The sequence below is a fragment of the Balaenoptera musculus genome, chromosome 14, assembly GCF_009873245.2.
Source record: "Balaenoptera musculus isolate JJ_BM4_2016_0621 chromosome 14, mBalMus1.pri.v3, whole genome shotgun sequence".
Taxonomy (NCBI): domain Eukaryota; kingdom Metazoa; phylum Chordata; class Mammalia; order Artiodactyla; family Balaenopteridae; genus Balaenoptera; species Balaenoptera musculus.
The window spans coordinates 8,735,473-8,758,542 of NC_045798.1; the positions used below are offsets into that span (position 1 = coordinate 8,735,473).

A 23,070-nucleotide genomic window follows, 5' to 3' on the forward strand; every position below is an offset into this window, starting at 1 on the left:
CTATGAACATTGGGGTGCATGTGTCTTTTTTTTAATTTTATTTATTTATTTTTGGCTGCATTGGGTCTTCGTTGCTGTGTGTGGGCCCCCTCTAGCTGCAGCGAGCGGGGGAGCTACTCTTCATTGCGGTGCATGGGCCTCTCACTACGGTGGCCTCTCCTTTTGCGGAGCATGGGCTCTAGGCGCACGGGCTCAGCAGTTGTGGCTTGCAGGCTCTAGAGCACAGGCTCAGTAGTTGTGGCACACGGGCCTAGCTGCCCTGCGGCATGCGGGATCCTCCCGGACCAGGGCTTGGACCTGTGTCCCCTGCACTGGCAGGTGGACCCTCAACCACTGCGCCACCAGGGAAGCCCCATGTGTCTTTTTGAATCAGAGTTTCCTCTGGATATATACCCAGGAGTGGGATTGCTGGATCATATGGTAACTCTATTTTTAGTTTTTTATGGAACCTCCATACTGTTCTCCATAGTGACTGCACCAATTTACATTCCCACCAACAGTGTAGGAGGGTTCCCTTTTCTCCACACCCTCTCCAGCATTTATTATTTGTAGACTTTTTGATGATGGCCATTCTGACTGGTGTGAGGTGATACCTCATTGTAGTTTTGATTTGCATTTCTCTAATAATTAGCGATATTGAGCATCTTTTCATGTGCCTGTTGGCCATCTGTATGTCTTCCTTAGAGAAATGTCTATTTAGGTCTTCTGCCCATTTTGTGATTGGATTTTTGGTTTTTTTAATATTGAGCTGTATGAGCTGTTTGTATATTTTAGAAATTAAGCCCTTGTCAGCCGCATCATTTGCAGATATTTTCTCCCATTCCATAGGTTGTCTTTTCATTTTGTTTATGGTTTCTTTTGCTGTGCAAAAGCTTATAAGTTTGATTAGGTCCCATTTGTTTCTTTTACTTCTTTTGCCTTGGGAGACTGAACTAAGAAAACATTGCTACAGTTTACGTCAGAGAATGTTTTGCCTATGTTCTCTTCTAGAAGTTTTATGGTGTCATGTCTTATATTTAAGTCTTTAAGCCATTTTGAGTTTATTTTTATGTGTGGTTTGAGGGCTGGGGTAATACAGCTCTCCAGCTTTCCCAACACCACTTCCTGAAGAGATTGTCCCTTCTCCATTGTATATTCTTGCCTTCTTTGTTAAAGATTAATTGACCATAGGTGTGTGAATTTATTTCTGGGCTCTCTATTCTGTTCCACTGATCCATATGTCTTTTTTTGTGCCATTACCATGCTGTTTTGATTACTGTAGCTTTGTAGTATTGTCTGTAGTCTGGGAGGGTTATGCCCCCAGTTTAGTTCTTTTTCCTTAGGATTGGTTTGGCAATTCTGGATCTTTTGTAGTTCCATATAAATTTTAGGATTATTTGTTCTAGTTCTGTAAAAAATGCCATTGGTAATTTGATAGGGATTGCATTGAATCTGTAGATTGCTTTGGGTAGTATGGCCATTTTAACAATATTGATTCTTCCAATCCAAGAGCATGGGATATCTTTCCGTTTTTTGGAATCATCTTCAGTTTCCTTTTTCAATGTTTTATAGTTCTCAGCATATAGCTCTTTCACCTCCTTGGTTAGGTTTATTCCTAGGTTTTTTTTTTTTTGGATGTGATTTAATTTAATTTTTTTATTTATTTTATTTAATTTTATTTCTTGGCCCTACCACATGGCTTGTAGGATCTTAGTTCCCTGACCTGGGATTGAACCTGGCCCCTTGGCAGTGAAAGCATGGAGTCCTAACCACTGGACTGTCAGGGAATTCCCTTGACGTGATTTTAAACAGAATTTTTTTTTTTTTACTTCCTCTTTCTGATATTTCATTGTTAGTGTAAAGAAATACAACAGATTTCTGTATATTAATCTTGTATTCTGCTACCTTGCTGAATTCATTTATGAGTTCTAATAATTTTTGTGTGAAGTCTTTAGGGTTTTCTATGTAGAGTATCATGTCACCTACATATAATGACAATTTTACCTCCTCCCTTCCAATTTGGATACCTTTTATTTCTTTTTCTTATCTGATTGCTGTGGCTAAGACTGCCAATACTGTGTTGAGTAAAAGTGGTGAGAGTGAGCATACTTGTTCCAGAATTTAGTGGGAAGGCTTTCAGCTTTTGGGTGTGGGTTTGTCATAAATGGGTTTATTATGTTGAGATATGTTCCCTTCTATACCCACTTTGGTGAGAATGTTTTATCGTGAATGGATATTGAATTTTATCAGATGCTTTTTCTACATCTGTTTAGATGACCATGTGGTTTTTGTCTTTTCTTTTGTTGATGTGGTGTTATCACATTGATGGATTTGCATATGTTGAACCATCCTTGCATCCCTGGAATGAATCCAACTTGATCATGGTGTATGATCCTTTTTACATGTTGTTGGATTTGGTTTGCTAATGAGTATTCTATTCTTTTCCCTCAGATTTATCATGCCAGCAATGTACATAAACAAAATCCCTTTGAGATCATCAATAAAGGGTTCCTGAGACCCAAAAGTTTGAAAATCACTATTACAGATCCACAAGAAAGGCTCCAATTAAAAAATGAGCCAAAGACAGGCATATCATTTTTAAAAATCCACACAAATGCACAATTAACATGGCAAAAAGTGAAGTTCCCTAATAAAGAAATGCAAATAAAATATAAGATACTATTCTGCTTATTAAATTGACAATTATAAACAGTACTATAAATAGCCTTTGAAGGGCAGTTTGGCGGAAGGTATCAAAACCCAATAAAAATAAAAAAATAAAGCTAAGTTAAAGGTAAAAAAAAAATTTCCTTCTGACCATTTTTGGGAATATGACCTATAGAAATTATTAAGAATGTGTCTGAAGATTTAGCTTCAATATTTTTATCATGGTTTTTTTTTTAATAATCTGAAAGTTCAAAAATAACCTAAAATCCAAATGATAGTTAGAAAAATCTTCCAATGGAAGAAAATCATGGATAATCCATTTTTTTCCCTCTAATTCCTCTAATTCAGTCTAAGGTAATAGAACCCTTAGAGTGCTTTGATGGCCACCTATTGCTTAATTTTATGGAACTGTCATTAATCTGACCCCGACTCCCTTTCCCCTAGGTAGTTTGTCCGGTGAATGCCAAATAATAACCAATCAGCATAGAGCACATTGAGTAATCGGTAGGTTTGTTCTTTCACCAAAAACATTTATAGCTTTTAGCTTTTAAAAATAGTTCCAGAGCACAGCAAGATAGAGAAGGGGAAGATTGGCCTAGATAATACAGAGGATAGCAGATGAACAGGATTGATTTCATTTTGGGCACTTTGCCCAGGACACTTTTAATAGAACATATAGTTAGTCTGGGGATTCTGAATCTGTGGTTATGTCAGGCTTACACATTTATTCTTTAAAAGGAAAAATTGCAAGTAATTAGATTCTAGGTACATTGGTATGACTTAAATTTTTTAAACTGTTTCTGTAATACAGCCATTGATAATTTGCTTTTTGTAGGCTGGATTCCTTAATATTAAAACTAACTCAGTCATGAATAGAAAAATATTTTGAACTTCCTTCCTCTAAAACACAATGTGTTCCTCATTTCTTTCAAAGTTTAAGTCAAGTTTAAAAAAGATGTCTAAACTAGGAATTAGAGGGTTATTTTTATGTGAAGAATTTTTAATCTTACTATTTTTAAGGACTTTGTATATTCAGGAATCAATCAAGTCTTTAAGAAAAAAAAAAAAAAAACCTAAATTTTAGAAATGTTCTCCTTCCTATTTTGCTACCTTACAATTTATAATACTGACCTTAGATTTAGCCTTTAAAATTAGGAGGTAAAATACCATATGATAATAGAGCTTGCATTGGGATAGTGGCTTTGAGTGAATTTTTTCCTTTTTTTCTGTTTTCTAAAATTTCAGTAATACATTCATTACTTTCATTATTTATAAAACTATTTATAACCCCCCCCAATTATCCTTGTAAAGAATTGGGCATTTAAAAGGCTAAGCTTATCAAAGAATTTTCTCATATTAGGTAATATGAAGGCTTTCTTTTGAAGTGATGCGTTTAAGTATAATAAGCCAGATTCTTACCATGGACATTTTAAAAATAATGTAGTTAATAAAAGGTTGGAGCAGAAAAAATTATTTTATGTAGTAAAAATTCTTAGTACTAATGGTACATAAGAGAAAGTGATTTTTTTTAATGTGTTATGTTCTGTTTCAGAAATACCAGAAAATTTTCACATTTGCTTCTCATATTGAGCAATACTCTTAATGAGCCAGTGCCTTGGGACTTTTACACCTGCTGTTTCCTCTACTTGGAATGCTCTTCCTTGCTTCTTCCTCCTTCCTCTGATGTATTCCTGCTACTTCAGTCTTGGCTTAAATTATTTTTGAGAAACTTGTCAAAACCCACCTCCCTAAAATCCAACCCCACATTTCCTACCTTCATCACAACCCAGTTTAAACTCCTGTTATTTATTCTCAGGTCCCCTTCACTGCTTCATAATGTTCACCGTGGTTGTGAACATCAGTTCAATGTTTATTTCCCCCACTATTCCTTAAGCTTGATGAGGGCAGGACATGCGAGCATCTTGTTTAGAATTGTATTCTCTGCGTCTGGCACAGTGCCTAGTACATAATAGTTAATAAATAGTACTTGTCAAATGAATTCCTTTAAATATTCACTTCACTTGCTTTTCCAAACTCTTGTTGGTATTATTTAATAACGGGGTCTTTCCATTAGAGTAGTTATAACTTTAATATCATTAGTAGGTAAATAGCTGAATTAAGCAACTATGAGTTCCCACTAATTTGGAATATTTTTAGCTTTTTAACATTTGGGATGAACTTCAGATGCTTCATAGGGTATATGGTCACAGTACCTTTCTTAAATGATAAGTAGTAGCTACAAGTGTTGACTATTCTGGTTGGCTATTTTAACCCCAGTAGATCCAGTGCCACCAAAATAGTACAGTACATAAGAGATATCATGATAAGACCCCAACCAGAAATGGTCTTCTGCTTTCTTATTCTTCTTTTTTAATATTTATTTATTTATTTATTTTGGCTGCGCCGGATCTTAGTTGCAGCATGAGCACTCTTAGTTGCGGCATGCAGACTCTTAGTTGCAGCATGCATGCGGGATCTAGTTCCCTGACCAGGGATCGAACCCCGGTCCTCTGCATTGGGAGCGTGGAGTGTTACCCACCGAACCTCCAGGGAAGTCCCTTCTTCTTCTTTTTAACCTTTTTACTTTTATAGTGTTGAAGTTTCTGTTTTCCTAATCCTTATTTGTAAAGCCCAAAATAAATGGCTTTTGTATAATGATTTACAGTGTTTAATGGATCCAAAAATTAAAAACATACACAAAGTATTTTAACTGAACAGTTAGTCTTTCCAACTTTTCTAATAAAACTAAGTTATTATTATATACTTGTGACCCACATGTAGGATGGTAGAAAAGAAAATTTTTCTAATACACTGAGGTTATATATGATATTTAGCAACTACTTTTCTACTTATTAAACTACATGTTGTGTTCTTTTACAGTTCAAACGATATGTCAGTAAACTTAGAAGCAAGAGTACAGTTTTCAAAAAGAAGCATCAGATAATAGCTGAATTTAAAGCTGAATTTGGTCTCTTGCAGAGGACAGAAGAACTTCTTAAGCAACGTCATGAAAATATTCAACATCAACTGGTAATACACTGTTATCTCGGGGTTCTAAAAGTACAAATGCCAGGAGGTTTATAGGTTATAGCTTTTTACTGAGGTCATTGTTTTTATTAGAAAAACCATTAAATTATTCATTTTCTCTGATTAATTACAGAGATGACATAAAAGCCTATTTTTTGTATTTTACTGTAGCAGTAGGCACTAACTTTTTTATGTGTTCTGACTTTGGGGTAATTAATAGAAGTTGAATTCTATTAAGTAGGTTTTTCTTTTGGTTAGCTAGTTAATATGACCAAAATGATCATACCAAGAGATTGACTATAAAATAATTTATTTATCATGGCCTGCTGGGCAGAAATCTAAGCAGCCACTTCCATGGAGCTTTGGAAAGAAGTATCCAGGGAGGGTTCTATATGGAAGTTTGCCTGCAGGCTTGTTCCTTATATATTTGTGCCTTGGTTTTCAGAAAAAAGTTAAACCCAGAGAAATCCCTCTAGCAGCAAAGCTGTTCTCATCGTGGGTACCAGTTCCTCTGAGTTTTCTTGATTTGGCTTTTTTTTTTCTTTTACCCATGGGGAAATGATTTCATCAGGATGTTGGCTTACCAGCTAGCAATAATCTGGTAGAGGTGAATGAAATTTCAACCAGTTGTAATTAGCTGGCAATATGAACTTTTCTGTCTCATTCTGTTGAATATTGTTTGCTTCTAGGGAACTTAAGATTGAAAATTTACAGTGCATCAAACATAGATTCTAACAGCGCTAAACATAGATTGTAACAGCACTTTTAAAATTGATATGTAGTAATTGCATTATTGCTCACTTTAAAATATTTTCTCATTTTCATTGTGATTTCTTTGACCTATGGTTATTGCTTAAAACCAAACATTTGAGGATTTTCTAGTTACCTTTCTGTTATTGATTTCTAGCTTATTTCCGCTGTAACCAGGAAACATACTCTGTGATTTCAGTCCTTTGAAATTTTTGAATGTTGCATTATGGCCCAGCATGTGGTCTGTTTTGATCATTGTTCCATGTGCAGTTGAGAAGAATATATATTCTGCAGTTGTTGGGGATGGTGTTCCATAAAAGTCAATTCAGGGCTTCCCTGGTGGCGCAGTGGTTGGGAGTCTGCCTGCCAGTGCAGGGCACACGGGTTCGAGCCCTGGTCTGGGAGGATCCCACATGCCGCGGAGCGACTAGGCCCGTGAGCCACAATTACTGAGCCTGCGCGTCTGGAGCCTGTGCTCCGCAACAAGAGAGGCCGCGATAGTGAGAGGCCCGCGCACCGCGATGAAGAGTGGCCCCCACTTGCCGCAACTAGAGAAAGCCCTCGCACAGAAACGAAGACCCAACACAGCCATAAATAAATAAATAAATAAAAATTAAAAAAAAAAAAAAAAAAACTTATAAAAAAAAAAAAGTCAATTCAGTCCAGTATGTTAACCATGCTACTCAAATCTTCCATGTTTCTTTTTTTTTTTTTTTTAACATCTTTATTGGAGTATAATTGCTTTACAATGGTATGTTAGTTTCTGCTTTATAACAAAGTGAATCAGTTATACATATACATATATCCCCATATCTCTTCCCTCTTGCATCTCCCTCCCACCCTCCCTATCCTACCCCTCTAGGTGCTCACAAAGCACGGAGCTAATCTCCCTGTGCTATGCGGCTGCTTCCCACTAGCTATCTATTTTACATTTGGTAGTGTATATATGTCCATGCCAGTCTCTCACTTCGTCCCAGCTTCCCCTTCCCCCTCCCCGTGTCCTCAAGTCCATTCTCTACATCTGCGCCTTTATTCCTGTCCTGCCACTAGGTTCTTCATAACCTTTTTTTTTTTTTTTTAAGATTCCATATATATGTGTTAGCATACGGTATTTGTTTTTCTCTTTCTGACTTACTTCACTCTGTATGACAGACTCTAGGTCCACCCACCTCACTACAAATAGCTCAATTTTGTTTCTTTTTATGGCTGAGTAATATTCCATTGTATATATGTGCCACATCTTCTTTATCCATTCATCTGTCAATGTGTACTTAGGTTGCTTCCATGTCCTGGCTATTGTAAATAAAGCTGCAATGAACATTCTGGTTCATGACTCTTTTTGAATTATAGTTTTCTCAGGGTATATGCCCAGTAGTCGGATTTCTGGGTCGTATGGTAGTTCTATTTTTAGTTTTTTAAGGCACCTCCATACTGTTCTCCATAGTGGCTGTATCAATTTACATTCCCACCAACAGTGCAAGAGGGCTCCCTTTTCTCCACACCCTCTCCAGCATTTATTGTTTCTAGATTTTTTGATGATGGCCATTCTGACTGGTGTGAGGTGATACCTCATTGTAGTTTTGATTTGCATTTCTCTAATGATTAGTGATGTTGAGCATTCTTTCATGTGTTTGTTGGCTATCTGTATATCTTCTTTGGAGAAATGTCTATTTTGGTCTTCTGCCCATTTTTGGATTGGGTTGTTTGTCTTTTTGATATTGAGCTGCATGAGCTGCTTGTAAATTTTGGAGATTAATCCTTTGTCAGTTGCTTCATTTGCAAATATTTTCTCCCTTTCTGAGGGTTTTCTTTTCGTCTTGTTTATGGTTTCCTTTGCTGTGCAAAAGCTTTTAAGTTTCATTAGGTCCCATTTGTTTACTTTTGTTTTTATTTTCATTTCTCTAGGAGGTGGGTCAAAAAGGATCTTGCTGTGATTTATGTCATAGAGTGTTCTGCCTATGTTTTCCTCTAGGAGTTTTATAGTGTCTGGCCTTACATTTTGGTCTTTAATCCATTTTGAGTTTATTTTTGTGTATGGTGTTAGAGAGTGTTCTAATTTCATTCTTTTACATGTAGCTGTCCAGTTTTCCCAGCACCACTTATTGAAGAGGCTGTCTTTTCTCCATTGTGTATTCTTGCCTCCTTTATCAAAAATAAGGTGACCATATGTGTGTGGGTTTATCTCTGGGCTTTCTATCCTGTTCCATTGATCTATATTTCTGTTTTTGTGCCAGTACCATACTGTCTTGATTACTGTAGCTTTGTAGTATAGTCTGAAGTCAGGGAGCCTGATTCCTCCAGCGCCGTTTTTCTTTCTCAAGATTGCTTTGGCTATTCAGGGTCTTTTTCTTTCCATACAGATTGTGAAATTTTTTTGTTGTAGTTCTGTGAAAAATGCCATTGGTAGTTTGATAGGGATTGCATTGAATCTGTAGATTGCTTTGGGTAGTATAGTCACTTTCACAATGTTGATTCTTCCAATCCAAGAACATGGTATATCTCTCCATCTGTTGGTATCATCTTTAATTTCTTTCATCAGTGTCTTATAGTTTTCTGCATATAGGTCTTTTGTCTCCCTAGGTAGGTTTATTCCTAGGTATTTTGTTCTTTTTGTTGCAATGGTAAATGGGAGTGTTTCCTTAATTTCTCTTTCAGATTTTTCATCATTAGTGAATAAGAATGCAAGAGATTCCTGTGCATTAATTTTGTATCCTTCTACTTTACCAAATTCATTGATTAGCTCTAGTAGTTTTCTGGTAGCGTCTTTAGGATTCTCTCTGTATAGTATCATGTCATCTGCAAACAGTGACAGCTTTACTTCTTCTTTTCTGATTTGGATTCCTTTTATTTCTTTTTCTTCTCTGATTGCTGTGGCTAAAACTTCCAAAACTATGTTGAATAATAGTGGTGAGAGTGGGCAACCTTGTCTTGTTCCTGATCTTAGTGGAAATAGTTTCAGTTTTCCACCATTGAGAATGATGTTGGCCGTGGGTTTGTCATATATGGCCTTTATTATGTTGAGATAAGTTCCCTCTATGCCTACTTTCTGGAGGGTTTTTATCATAAATGGGTGTTGAATTTTGTCAGAAGCTTTTTCTGCATCTATTGAGATGATCATATGGTTTTTATCCTTCAACTTGTTAATATGGTGTATCACATTGATTGATTTGCATATATTGAAGAATCCTTGCATTCCTGGGATAAACCCCACTTGGTCATGGTGTATGATCCTTTTAATGTGCTGTTGGATTCTGTTTGCTAGTATTTTGTTGAGGATTTTGCATCTGTGTTCATCAGTGATACTGGCCTGTAGTTTTCTTTCTTTGTGACATCTTTGTCTAGTTTTGGTATCAGGGTGATGGTGGCCTCATAGAATGAGTTTGGGAGTGTTCCTCCCTCTGCTATATTTTGGAAGAGTTTGAGAAGGATAGGTGTTAGCTCTTCTAAATGTTTGATAGAATTTGCCTGTGAAGCCGTCTGGTCCTGGGCTTTTGTTTGTTGGAAGATTTTTAATCACAGTCTCAGTTTCAGTGCTTGTGATTGGTCTGTTTATATTTTCTATTTCTTCCTGGTTCAATCTTGGAAGGTTTTGCTTTTCTAAGAATTTGTCCATTTCCTCCAGGTTGTCCATTTTATTGGCATATAGTTGCTTGTAGTAATCTCTCATGAACCTTTGTATTTCTGCAGTGTCAATTGTTACTTCTCCTTTTTCATTTCTAATTCTATTGATTTGAGTTTTCTCCCTTTTTTTCTTGATGAGTCTGGCTAATGGTTTATCAATTTTGTTTATCTTCTCAAAGGACCAGCTTTTAGTTTTATTGATCTTTGCTATTGTTTCCTTCATTTCTTTTTCATTTATTTCTTATCTGATATTTATGATTTCTTTCCTTCTGCTAACCTTGGGGGTTTTTTTGTTCTTCTTTCTCTATTTGCTTTAGGTGTAAGGTTAGGTTGTTTATTTGAGATGTTTCTTGTTTCTTGAGGTAGGATTGTATTGCTATAAACTTCCCTCTTAGAACTGCTTTTGCTGCATCCCATAGGTTTTGGGTTGTCGTGTTTCTATTGTCATGTATTTCTAGGTATTTTTTGATTTCCTTTTTGATTTCTTCAGTGATCTCTTGGTTATCAAGTAGTGTATCGTTTAGCCTCCATGTATTCATGTTTCTATTTATATTTTCATCTGCTTATTCCATCAGTTATTGAAAAAGATGTTTTAAAATATCTCTGATCTTTATCCTTTTAGTTCCATCAGTTTTTGCTTTACATTTTTTTTTTGTTGCTTTTTTAAAATTTATTTTTATTTATTTACGGCTGTGTTGGGTCTTTGTTTCTGTGCAAGGGCTTTCTCTAGTTGTGGCAAGCGGGGGCCACTCTTCATCGCGGTGCACGGGCCTCTCACTATCGCGGCCTCTCTTGTTGCAGAGTACAGGCTCCAGACGCGCAGGCTCAGTAACTGTGGCTCATGGGCCCAGTTGCTCTGCGGCATGTGGGATCTTCCCAGACCAGGGCTCGAACCTGTGTCACCTGCATTGGCAGGCAGATTCTCAACCACTGTGCCACCAGGGAAGCCCCTGCTTTACATCTTTTCTTAAGCTGGGTTCCTTAGAAGCAGAGCCTGAGAGGGGAGTACTTGGTGCAAGTGATTTACTGAGGGAGGGAGTACCTTCAGAAGAAGGGGAATGAGGGAAACAGATGGAGCAGCAGAAAAAAGCCAAGCAAGGATGTATTCCCGACTGAAAACAGCTTCATTTTGAATCCATGAGGAACTTTGGAGCACACATTGCACCATGGAATTGATTCCACCTTGAGGCAAGGGGGCTGGCCTTTTATACTCCCATATCAGTCAGTCATTGGCTATGGCATGGTATAACCTCCTAGATGAGGCAGCCCCCCTTGGGCTAAGGGCATGTTCTGGAGAAGGGGGCATCTGTGAGCCATTAGCAGTCAACTCTCATTGCAGCTTGCAGATGAGGTTTGAGTAGAGCACCAACAACATCCACTATAAGCCACCCCTTGTACTACTGAGATCTACTTGTTTCTCACATTAAAGTCACTCCATTCTGGTATAGTTTATACAGGATTACAGTTGGTCAAAATTTCTAGGAAAACAGGAGGGTTAGGAGGACAAATTAAAACTCTCTTTGCTTCATTTGATCCCAAGGACATAATTGATACTCAATATCTCCTTCCTCTACCATCCATCCTAGATTCCCCACACCTTTGGCTAGCACCTCCAGTGGTCTATCAGGGGTCCCCAACTCCCAGGCCATGGACCGGTACTGGTCTGCAGGCTGTTAGGAACTGGGCCACACAGCAGAAGGTCAGCGGTGGGCGAGCCAGCGAAGCTTCATCTGCCGCTCCCCGTCACTGGCATTACCTCCTGAGCCATCCCCCCCATCCCCACCCTCTGCCGTCTGTGGAAAAATTGTCTTCCGCGAACCCGGTCCCTGGTGCCGAAAAGGTTGGGACTGCTGGATGACTTACTTGGTGGGATGACTCAGTCCCTCATCCTTAAGAGGTATGAGATTCTAGTACAATGCCCTTATCAGGCTGTGGTTGCTAAACTTACCCATTTAGTGTTAAAACTGGGCATGAGAGTACCAAGATATGCCCTAATGGATCACCTGAATGCCAAACTTATTCCTATCTGTCCCTCATTATATAGCAGCATCTGTATATCCTTAACATGTTCTGCCAATAAATTGCTCTTTTCTTTGCCTGCTGGTCTGTGGGCATGACGAGCCCAAGTGACAAGATGGTAGGCAGAGCATGAAGTTTAAAGGGCCTCTCAATGTGCCTTCTGGTGGAATCATGTGCCTTATGGAAACCAGAACATTTATACCCACAGAGCCTAAAGTTGTCAAGAAGGGAAACATAATTCCCTGTGGATGAGTGGGAATTCTGGTGAGTGATAACACTCATACTTTCATCTCATGGTTCCAAGACCCATGTATTTTTGGGTCTTTGGATCTATTTGGAACACAACACCATGTAATGGACATTGGTTTAAGATATACACTCCATCATGAAGAATAGAACTTATCTTCACAGGCCATCAGTTCCAAGCTGGTACCTTAGCTGTACGTTCATAGGGCCCTTCCACTATTCAGTCAGGCCATTAGCTTTCTGGATGGTGTGTGGTACAGTGACTGAATCCTGTGGTCATGTTCCCATCACCATACCTACTTTGCCATAAAGTAGGTCCCTTGGTCTCAGGTGATATTATGAGGGATTCCACATTAGTAGACCAGACATTCTGAGCCTTTGGATAGTGGTGCTGCCTAAAGCACTGTGGGCAAGAAAAGCAAACCCTTACCCAGAATATGGGTCAGTCTCATTCAGGATGAAGTGTTGTTCTTTTCAAGGTAGAAAGAATCTGGTGTTATCAAATTGCCACTAAGGAGATGATCAGTTTCCTCAAGGGATGATTCCATACCCAGAACTCAGGATTGGTCTCTGTTGCTGCCAGCTCAGACACTTGGCAGTAGCATTAGCTAGATGAGCATTAGTGAGAGAGCCCATGTTATTTGGTCCATACTTAGCCTCCATCTCTGCCAACATAGCCATTCTGTTCATGAGCCCATTGTCCACACACTGGGTGGCCAATGACAGAGGCTGGCTGACATCTACTGTCAGCCTTTTTTGGCCTTTTTGGAAAGGCCAAATCATCCTTTCCACTCGGCTGCTGAGTGCCTCTTCTGCTGTGGGCATTGTCCAGTGGCCATATACATGTGATGAAGAGATCTTCACACTTAGTGTTAACTCTTATAGCTCCATCCAGATGCCTCTTCCCGAGACCTCCTTGTCCCCAGTCATTCAGTCTTGCTATCTTGCTTCCTCCAGGCCCCTGACCAACAAGCTAAGCCGTTTGCCACTGCCCAGAAGATAAAAGATAATCTGGGGTTTTAAGGTTCTCAAGTGAGCCTATCCAGTTATCCCCATTTCAGACTCAGCACCCTTTCCCTTCCCTATCAGAGCCCTGACTTTGACATAGGATATATTCAGCCTTCTCTGAAGTTTTGCCAGTCTTACAATTTAAGTCCTGTCCGTGGTTTTCAGCTCTCTCTGCCCCGTAGCCACAGGAAATGAGGGTTTCTTTAAAGCTCCTAAGGAGGTTCTCTGACTTATCACTTTGCTTTAAATTACTGATTAATGGATTTGAGCCTGTCATTTGAGCTTAGCAACAGCCACCCCAATTTCGTAGTCCTTATAGTTACTATTTCTTCACGCTTCTCGGACACCAGCAACACTGTACCAGCTAGTATGTTCCTGTGATAGTTCAGGTCCTCCAAGAAGCATACGCCCAGATTGGATTAGATGTACAAGAGATTTATTGGAGGAAGCCTTTGTGAAGGGCAAAGGGAATTGAGCAGCAGACGGCAGGGAAAGCCTTTAGGCTCTAAATGCCTTTAGGCTCTTCTGTGAAGGAAGAAGAAGGAAGGAGGATTGGAGAGGAAGAGCCTTAGGCTGTAAGCACAGTTTTAAGGAAGTTTTGGTTGGGATGATGGGGAGTTCCTGAGCCAGTCACCAATTAGAGGAGTTCCCTGTCAGACAGGAATGGGTCAGCCTCTGGCTGGGAACAGCCTGGGGGAAGCATGGCCTTGGTGTGAACGTGATGGTGGATCCAGAGGGGCAGCAGTTATGCCTGTCAGTCAACTTTGTTCCTCTCAGCAAACTCTCTTGAAGGAGATTCAAGCCATCCATTGTCATGCCCACCATAATCCCTTCCACCTATATTCTGCTCTAGTTCACCAGTCTTAGCAATTGTACTGCTATAACATGCCTAGGACTAACGATACTCTGCTTGCCCCCAATGATAGGGCTCTCAGTTCCATTCACCCGGTGAGTGATCCTACCCTAGAAGCCCATCCTTGTAGTTTGGTCAGGTTCTCTAGAAGCAGAACCTGAAACAAGAATTCTTATTCCTCCCCATATGATTAATTCAGTAAGTGCTCTTAGGAAAAAAGAAGTAAAGGAAACAGGATGAAGCAGGAGGAAAAAGTGGATTCAGTTGGAGTCCAATTTCATTCTGATTGCATAAGGAGCTCTGGAGCATAAATTGCATCACAAAGTTGGTCTCATCTTTAGGCAAGAGGGCTACCCCTTTGGACCCCTGTGTCAGTCAGTAATTTGCTATGGACCCTCTTACTACCACCCAAGAGTGGTGTGATACAGTTCCTGTTCAACCAAGGGTACACTTTGAAGAAGGGACAGCTGTAAACCATCAAAATACCGACTCTCACAACAGCTAGGGGATGGGTACACTGACACAATAAGCAGATCAGGGCAGAGCACCCACAGTATCCACGGAAAATATCCTGAGATTAGTCCATACAGATTCATTTTAGTTATCTTCCTATTGGCAGTGTTTGACATAGTTCATAACTCCCTCTTCCTGTAAAATTTTTCTTTGCTTGTCTTCTAGCACACTGCACTCTCCTTGTTTTTCCCTTACTAACACTCCTGTTCCTACTCCATGGCGGATTTCTTCTCATTTCTCCAAAGCCTAGATATTTGAGTTCCCCAGGCTTAGGCCTTGGATCTCTTCTCTACCTTCACTCCCATGGTGATCTTATTCTCTTATGACTTTAAAGACATTGTCTATGCAGACAACTCACAAATTTGAATCTCCAGCCTAGATTGCTTCTCAGATTCCAGTCTTGTGTATGTAACATCTTGAACTCTCTTGGATTTCTACTAGAGATTTCAGATTTTTAACACATCCAAAACTAAACTTCTGATCTTTACTACTCCCTCACCTGTTCCTCCCAAGTCCTCCTCATCTCAACAAATGGGCGCTCCATCCTCTCAGTTCTTCAGGCTGAAAACCTTGGAGTCATTCTTTACCCCTCACTTTCCCTCACACCCTACATCTAACCTGTCATAATATCTTGTTGGATCTATCTTCAAAATATATACAGAACCATTTCTCATCACCTCTGCTGCCCCCACCTGATTCATGCTACCATCATCTCTAACTTGAATTATTGGAATAGTCTTCTAACTGGCTTCTCTGCCCCTACCCTTGCCCCTCTATCGTTTGATCTCAGCACAGATGTTAAAGTTTTCATTTAAAAATTCCTTTACTCTGGGGACTTCCCTGGCGGTCCAGTAGTTAAGACTCCGCACGTCCAATGCAGAGAGCACAGGTTCGATTCCTGGTTGAGGAGCTAAGATCCCACATGCCGCATGGTGCGGCCAAAATAAAAAAATTCCTTTAACTCTGAATCTTCCAACAAGCCTCCCATTTCATTTAAAATAAGTCCAAGCTCTTTCACTAGCCTAAAACATAAGATAACGATATAATTTATCATCTAAACTAGGACACTTTTGAGAATGCAAAAGACAATAGATGTAAGCTGAGACTATTGCAGCAAACCAGCTGAGTCCTGTATGATCCCTCCCCAACCTCCACCTCATTCTCACTCCCATCTAGCTATTTCTTGAAAAGGTCAGGTATGCTCCTACCTCATGTTTTTTGCACTTGCTGATCCCCTGGGTATCTTTGGCTTGCTCCCTCTCTTCCTCTAGGACTTTACTAGGTGTCATCTTCTCAGGAAGACCTTCTCTAACCACCCTGTTTTTTAAGATTCCAACTCCACTCTTACCTCACACTATATGTATTTTACTTGTTTACCTATTGCCCGTTTACTCTCACTAGAAGTTAGCTCTGTTTTGTTCACTGCAGCATAGCTGGTGCATAGAACTGTACTTGGCACATTAAGGTATATAATAAATATTGGATGAGTGAGCAAATATGTACAGTTGATCACTTGAGAATTCATTCATTCACCAAATATTTAGTGAGTGCATCCTATGTTTTAGATTCTGTGCCAACTACATAGCATTATTCTAAAGTCTAAAATTATAATTACTTCCTATGCACCTGAAGATACCATAGTAAAACTTAGTATAAGTTTATAACATGTAAAGGAACGTAATTATTGTTGAAGTCAATAAAGATTGTTCTTTAGGATTCTAAACTACTTTATTTTATTTACGATTTTATTGTTACCTATTAAATCTATATACTTCTTATGGAATCATCAAGGTTTTGACACCCATTTTGTGGACCCCATTTTTTACACCTATTTTTATTCTTTACTTTTAGCAAACTATTGAGGAGAAAAAGGGTATATCTGGATATAGTTACACCCAAGAAGAGCTAGAAAGAGTATCTGCCCTGAAGAGTGAAGTTGATGAAATGAAAGGACGAACACTGGATGACATGTCTGAAATGGTGATTACACAGGCTTTGTTTGTTTATTTGTTTTATTGTCTACCTCTGAGGCAGATATTTTTGTGTTCTGTTTTCAGTGAAACATTCAAATTTTCATTTCTGCGCATTGTTTTCTTTACATTCTTTCATCTGTCTTTATCACTCTCTTTTGAATTTTCCATTCTAACGAGGTTGTAAAGAGGTTGTTCAACGTTGTGGTTTTTGAAGTGTGTAAAAGTTACATAGCATTGGGAATTACCTGGCAGTCTAATGGTTAGGGCTCTGTGCTTCCATTGAAGGAGGCACGGGTTCGGTCCTTGGTCAGGGAACTAAGATCCCGCATGTTGCACAGCTCGGCCAAAAAAAAAAAGTTACATGGTATTAAAGAAATATTTAAGATAAAAAACAAGTTTTCCCAAATCATGCTACTTAAATTAATACAATTATTTTTGTGTATGTCCTTAGTATCTTTCTGTATTCAGGACTGCTATTCAGCCAGAATGCACGGATACAGCTTCATCAGGCATTAAAATGTTGAAATCTTTCACTACTTACTGGTAAATAGCTGCTGCCCCAAACTCTCAGAGTACTCACCTCCACCTGTCTTGTCCACATTGGTCCCAGAACCCTCTGGATTTCACCACATTCTAACTCCTATAAAGATGAACATTTAGTACAGCAGAGGCCTCCAAGACCCTGTTCATCTCTGTGGCTGGTGTCCATTCTGATTGGTCATTACTTATGCCTTTTGGGTTATTAAGTATTTTGAATATCACTTCATCTATGTTTATGTGTATTTTATATAACCTACATAATTATATACTTTTTACATAATACAAAGCTGTATAAAGGCAACTTTGTAATTTGTTTTAGTTATTCAGTGCTAGATTGTAAATATTTTCCCATAATGGTTTGCAGTGTTAATAATTGACATTTTGAACAGTTAAATGATATTCCTTCTTATTGAGGAATCAATACTTACTAAATGACTTCCCCATTGTTTGGCATTGAAGTAATTTATAGTTTTTTTCACTCATATATAACACTTCAATAAATATCTTTATAGTATTTTTGTTCTTTTGAATTCTTTTCTTAGATGTCATATATTTTGTTTAAATGACAGGTAAAAAGACTAAATTCTCTGGTATCTGAAAAGAAATCAGCTCTAGCTCCAGTTATAAAAGAACTACGACAATTGCGTCAGAAATGTCAAGTAAGTGAATTTAATTTTGTGATACTTTTTTTTTTAACATCTTTATTGGAGTATAATTGCTTTACAATGGTGTGTTAGTTTCTACTTTATAACAAAGTGAATCAGCTATACATATACATATATCCCCATATCTCTTTCTTCTGCGTCTCCCTCCCACCCTCCCTGTCCCACCCCCCTAGGTGGTAATTTTGTGATACTTTTAATACTCTCTCTTGTTCAGATGTATCAGTTAGAATCCCAAATATTTTACTTGGGTAATTTCTGGAAATAAATTATTATTTTTTATATGATTCTGCAAAAGAGAATAATAATGTGACCTACAACAGTTTTTGTTTAATTTTTGCTGTTTGCTTTGTCATAAATTTTTGGCAGGGGCGGGGGAGAGAAGGAGAGGAAGGAGTTTAAGCTAAAATCACAAGTGCAGCCAAATGAGATTTTTGCTTTAAATCATACTCATGTTAGAGTTATGAAGTCACATTCTTCTGTGGCCAGGTAAAAGTTCAGAGTCTGCCAACGAGTGGTGACAAGTTAATGTTAGATTAATGAACTTGCTTTGCTGGGGAGCAGGGTGGGGGGCAAACCATGATGGCTTATGATTAAGTGATGAAATACAGTTACTTGGAAGCTAACTCCAGCCACTGCTTTAAAGATAAACTGTGAGAAGGTAAATGCCCTCCACAAATCCAGATCAGGTGGCCTTCGCCGTTTGTCATTAACAATTGTTATTTTATCATTCTCCACGTAGTAATCTTAGGTTTGAATGTGAGCTGTACTGCATGTGCCTAAGGATGGAACTATAAAACTCTTCATGAATGCCATCCATCAGAGTCAGAGAAGCAGAGTGAGAAATCTCATGGACTTTAGAATCCGATGGATATTGTTTCCTTTTTATAGAAAATGCCATGGAGTCTGAGACAGGTTGAGTGACTTATCCAAAGAGAGAAGTAGGAAGTGAGAGAGTTGGGGCTTGACTCTAGCATCTCTAGCATCTTATTTTAAATCTCCTGCTTATTTCATTATACACTCCTGCTGCCACGAAAGAAATAGAAGAGACAAGTCCCTGTTCTCTGGGGTTCATACTGTCATAGGTGAGATGGAACAAACACATGAGGAAATTAGGAAAAACAAAAGATAACCCAACCTAAGAACAATATAGAAAAAATATAATCAGAATCATATACTTAACTGGTAAGGAAAAGGGAAGGAAATAAGGAAATGAAATGATTGTCAGGAAAGGAAGATTTCAGAAAGGAGATTTTTGAGCAGGGTTTTCAGATTGAGGACATCAAGGATTGTTTTCATGGGTACTTTCTAAAGAATTGATTTTCCTAATGCTTTTCTTGAGTCAGCAACTTGCAGACAAAAGGGAACACTTATGTGTATTTCTGGTGATGGTAAAATTTCTCCCTAATAGTAAAAATAAAATATATAATAAAATAAAATATAGTAAAATAAATCTGTAAATACAGGCATACTTCACTTTATTACATTTTTACAAATTAAAGGTTTGTAGCAACCCTGTGTCAAGTAAGTCTATTGGTGCCATTTTTCCAACAACATTTGCTTACTTCATGTCTCTGTGTCACATTTTGGTAATTCTTGCAATATTTCAAACTTTTTCATTATTATATATTTGTTATGGTAATCTGTGCTCAGTGATCTTTGATGTTACTGTTGCAAAAAGATTGACTTGCTGAAGACTCAGATGGTGGTTAGCATTTTTTAGCAATAAAGTATTTTAAAATATATACATTTTTAGACATAATGCTATTACACACTTAATAGACTACAGTATAGTGTAAACATAAGTTTTATATGTACTGGGAAACCAAAAAATTCATGTGATTCGCTTTATTGCAATATTCACTTTTTTGCAGTGGTCTGGGGCAGAACCCACAATATCTCTAAGGTATGCCCATAGTTCTTTTATTAAGTCCATTTACATTTTAAATGAGGAGTTTTATTGAAAGGATATTTAGAACATTAAAGGAAATATGCTGTTATGGAAATCCAAGGATCAGAACTATAGTCTCTCTGGAGCAGGTAGAGGTACTATACTTCTCTACCCGAGCATTTTTCTTCAGCGAAGCTTCAGGAACCTTAGCGGGAGCTTGTGGATAATGATGATGAATGTGATAGTAATAGCATTTATCAAGTGCTTTCTGTGTGCCAGGTACTGTTACATTACTCATTCAGGCCTCGTAACCACCCAGTTAGATAAACCACCCTTTACACAAATGAGCAGATAAAGGCACAGAGGGATAAAGCACTTGCCCAAGGTTACACAGCTGGTAAATGGCAGAGCCAAGTTCTTCATACTCATACTACACCAATAACATGACACAGTGAATCACTCTGTATTGGCTTCTCACTGTGCCTGCCACCAGCTGTATGTCTGCCTATGTTTCTTTTCTCCATCTTTTAGTTTCTCCTCATTCTTTGGATTGGCATACTTGTAACCTTAGCTCGCTATGGCTCCTCATTGTTCATATCTCACACTGTAGCCTTTCTCTCTACATACATGTTGAAGTTTTCACTATAACTGCCCTGTTTTCTCTGCCTTTTGTAATTTAAACTCCTGGTGCAGCTCCTCTCTTTTGGGGGCAGTTTTCCACACCAGACTACCTCAGAAATTACTGGCTATCCTCAGGTCAGACCGAGGATCCATCCTTAGTGTAACCGGCTATGCTTGTGGGTAAGGATCAGAAGAAAGGAGGGTGATATGGTACTAAATATGGCTGCCTAGAGAATTTTCCTTCTGGAGAGGCTGTGGGTACTTTGGGTACTTTACTTCAGGGGTCCCCAACCCCCGGGCTGTGGACTGCTACTGGTCTGTGGCCTGTTAGGAACCAGGCCACAGAGAAGGAGGTGAGCAGCAGGCAAGCGAATGAAGCTTCATCTGCCGCTCTCCATCGCTCCCCATCGCTGGCATTACCGCTGGAACCATCCCCCGCCCTGCCCTGGTCCGTGGAAAAATTGTCTTCCTCGAAACTGGTCCCTGGTGCCAAAAAGGTTGGGGACTGCTGCTTAACATCTTTACTACACCACCCATTATCCTATTATTAACAGCTGAACAGTGTTCATCTTTGCATTTTATCCTTGTCCTCTTATATATACTTTTTCTACATGGTTGGAATGGTAGTATACATTGCATTTAGTTACTTTAAGGTTCTATTCAGTTAATATATTTCCCTTGTTTGCCATAGTCTTTATAATTATTCTTCTCAACAAATAAAAGTGGCATCAAGTGCCTTTTGATAGCCTAAGTTAGAGGGAATGAGGTCCCAAACTAGTGTTGGTGGAAGGAATGGACGAGAAGGAATAGATCTGAATGGTATATGGAAGAACACTAATTATGGACAAGGGAACAGAAGATAGCAAAATAATTTTGAGGTTTGAAACCACTAACAGTGCAGATTAGGGATGAGGAAGAGCTGGTTTTGGTGGTAGCAGTGGGCGAAGAAGAGGAGAAATGATGAATTTCTTATAGACACTTCAAAGTTAAGATCTAGCAAGAGTTCAGGAGAAGATATGGGGGCTCAAGTTGAAGTGTGTAATCATCTGCCTAGATGTGATGTTTGATCACAGCTCAGGAGAAGGTGCAGTTACCAAAAAGAGCATGGAGTAAGACTAGATGAAGTCTGAGAAGACTTCAGGAAAGACCCTCTTGGGTTTTGGTTTAATACTATATGATGCAAATGAAATTACTTCGTATACTTAGAGTTTATTTTTGTTTTTTGTGTTTGGGAGTTTTTTTTGCCACAACACGCAGCTTGTGGGATCTTAGCTCCCCGACCCTGGGTGGACCCTCAGCAGTGAAAGCACGGAGTCCTAACCACTGGACCACCAGGGAATTCTCTATTTTTGGAGTTAAAAAAAATTTGCTATTAAGGTCCTTACAGTAATATCTACCAGAGTTGTGAGTGTCTGGTTTATAGAACCACGTTTAGAACAATGTAGTTGTTCAATAAATATTTGTGGAATTCATTAAGGGAACATTTTTTAAAGTATTTTAAAAATCAAGTATAGGGCTTCCCTGGTGGCGCAGTGGTTGAGAATCTGCCTGCCAATGCAGGGGACACGGGTTCGAGCCCTGGTCTGGGAAGATCCCACATGCCGCGGAGCAACTAGGCCTGTGAGCCACAACTACTGAGCCTGCGCGTCTGGAGCCTGTGCTCCGCAACAAGAGAGGCCGCGATAGTGAGAGGCCCGCGCACCGCGATGAAGAATGGCCCCCACTTGCCGCAACTGGAGAAAGCCCTCGCACAGAAACGAAGACCCAACACAGCCAAAAAAAATAAATAAATAAATAAAATATTAAAAAAAAAAAAAAAAAAAAATCAAGTATAAATATAAGTGGCAAGAATCTTCTAGAGCTAGAAGCAGATCTCTACAGAATTATATAAATAATTATTATTGAGCCCTCACAGTGTTCTCTTAATGCTTTCTCATTCATGCATTTAATATTCACAATTATAAAATATTTTCAGATTGTCCTTAGATAAGGAAATTGAGGCTTAGAGAAGTCAAATAACTTGTTTAAGATGACTTAAGTGTTGGCACAAGGACTCAAACTGCAGTCTCTGTGAGTTCAAAGCCCTCTTCCTCTATACTGTGCCATTCTGCTCCACACTTGTTAATTCTTTTGAAATATATTGATAATTTATTAGTTCAATAAAAGAACCATTTAATGTATGAAACTAAACTGTGCCACCTGTCAATGTTGGGCCATTTAGGGCATATGTCACATAGATTTAGGATAAGCTTTATCCTAAATGTCAGCAGGTGAAAAGCAGAGGGTACCAATTGTGCTAATTATAGGGAGACAATATGGATAGAATGATTTAAGAACATGGGCTAGAGAATCAGGCAGACCCTAGATAACCTTGGGTAGATGACTTCATCTCTATAAACTTCGGTTTCCTCACCTGTAAACTAGTCCCTTCTTAATAGGGTGGTTGTAAAATTAAATAACACATATAAGGTACTTTGCAACAGCAATGACTAATACATAAAGACTTTTTAAAAAGGTATTTATCATTTTAACTATTAAAAAATGGTTTTAAAGGAAGGAATACTATTGCCTTTCAACTAAATTGTTTTCTAAGTAAAATCATATACCAAATCTTTTAATTCTGTAAAGTCATTTATTATAGGGACTTCCCTGGTGGCGCAATGGTTAGGAATCTGCCTGCCAATGCAGGGGACAGGGGTT

At 38.7% G+C, this 23,070-nt stretch overlaps 1 protein-coding gene across 10 annotated transcripts in view; it reads left to right on the top strand.

Annotated features, from left to right (window-relative positions):
- IFT81 (intraflagellar transport 81) overlaps nucleotides 1–23,070 on the top strand; it is a 202,807-nt gene that overhangs the window by 158,359 nt on the left and 21,378 nt on the right. For all 10 annotated transcript variants that reach the window (XM_036874999.1, XM_036875000.1, XM_036874996.1 and 7 more), the window contains 3 exons: nucleotides 5,527–5,676; nucleotides 16,535–16,663; nucleotides 17,766–17,855. In XM_036874999.1, the coding sequence (XP_036730894.1) occupies nucleotides 5,527–5,676; nucleotides 16,535–16,663; nucleotides 17,766–17,855 (369 nt within the window). The remainder of the gene's footprint in view (nucleotides 1–5,526; nucleotides 5,677–16,534; nucleotides 16,664–17,765; nucleotides 17,856–23,070) is intronic.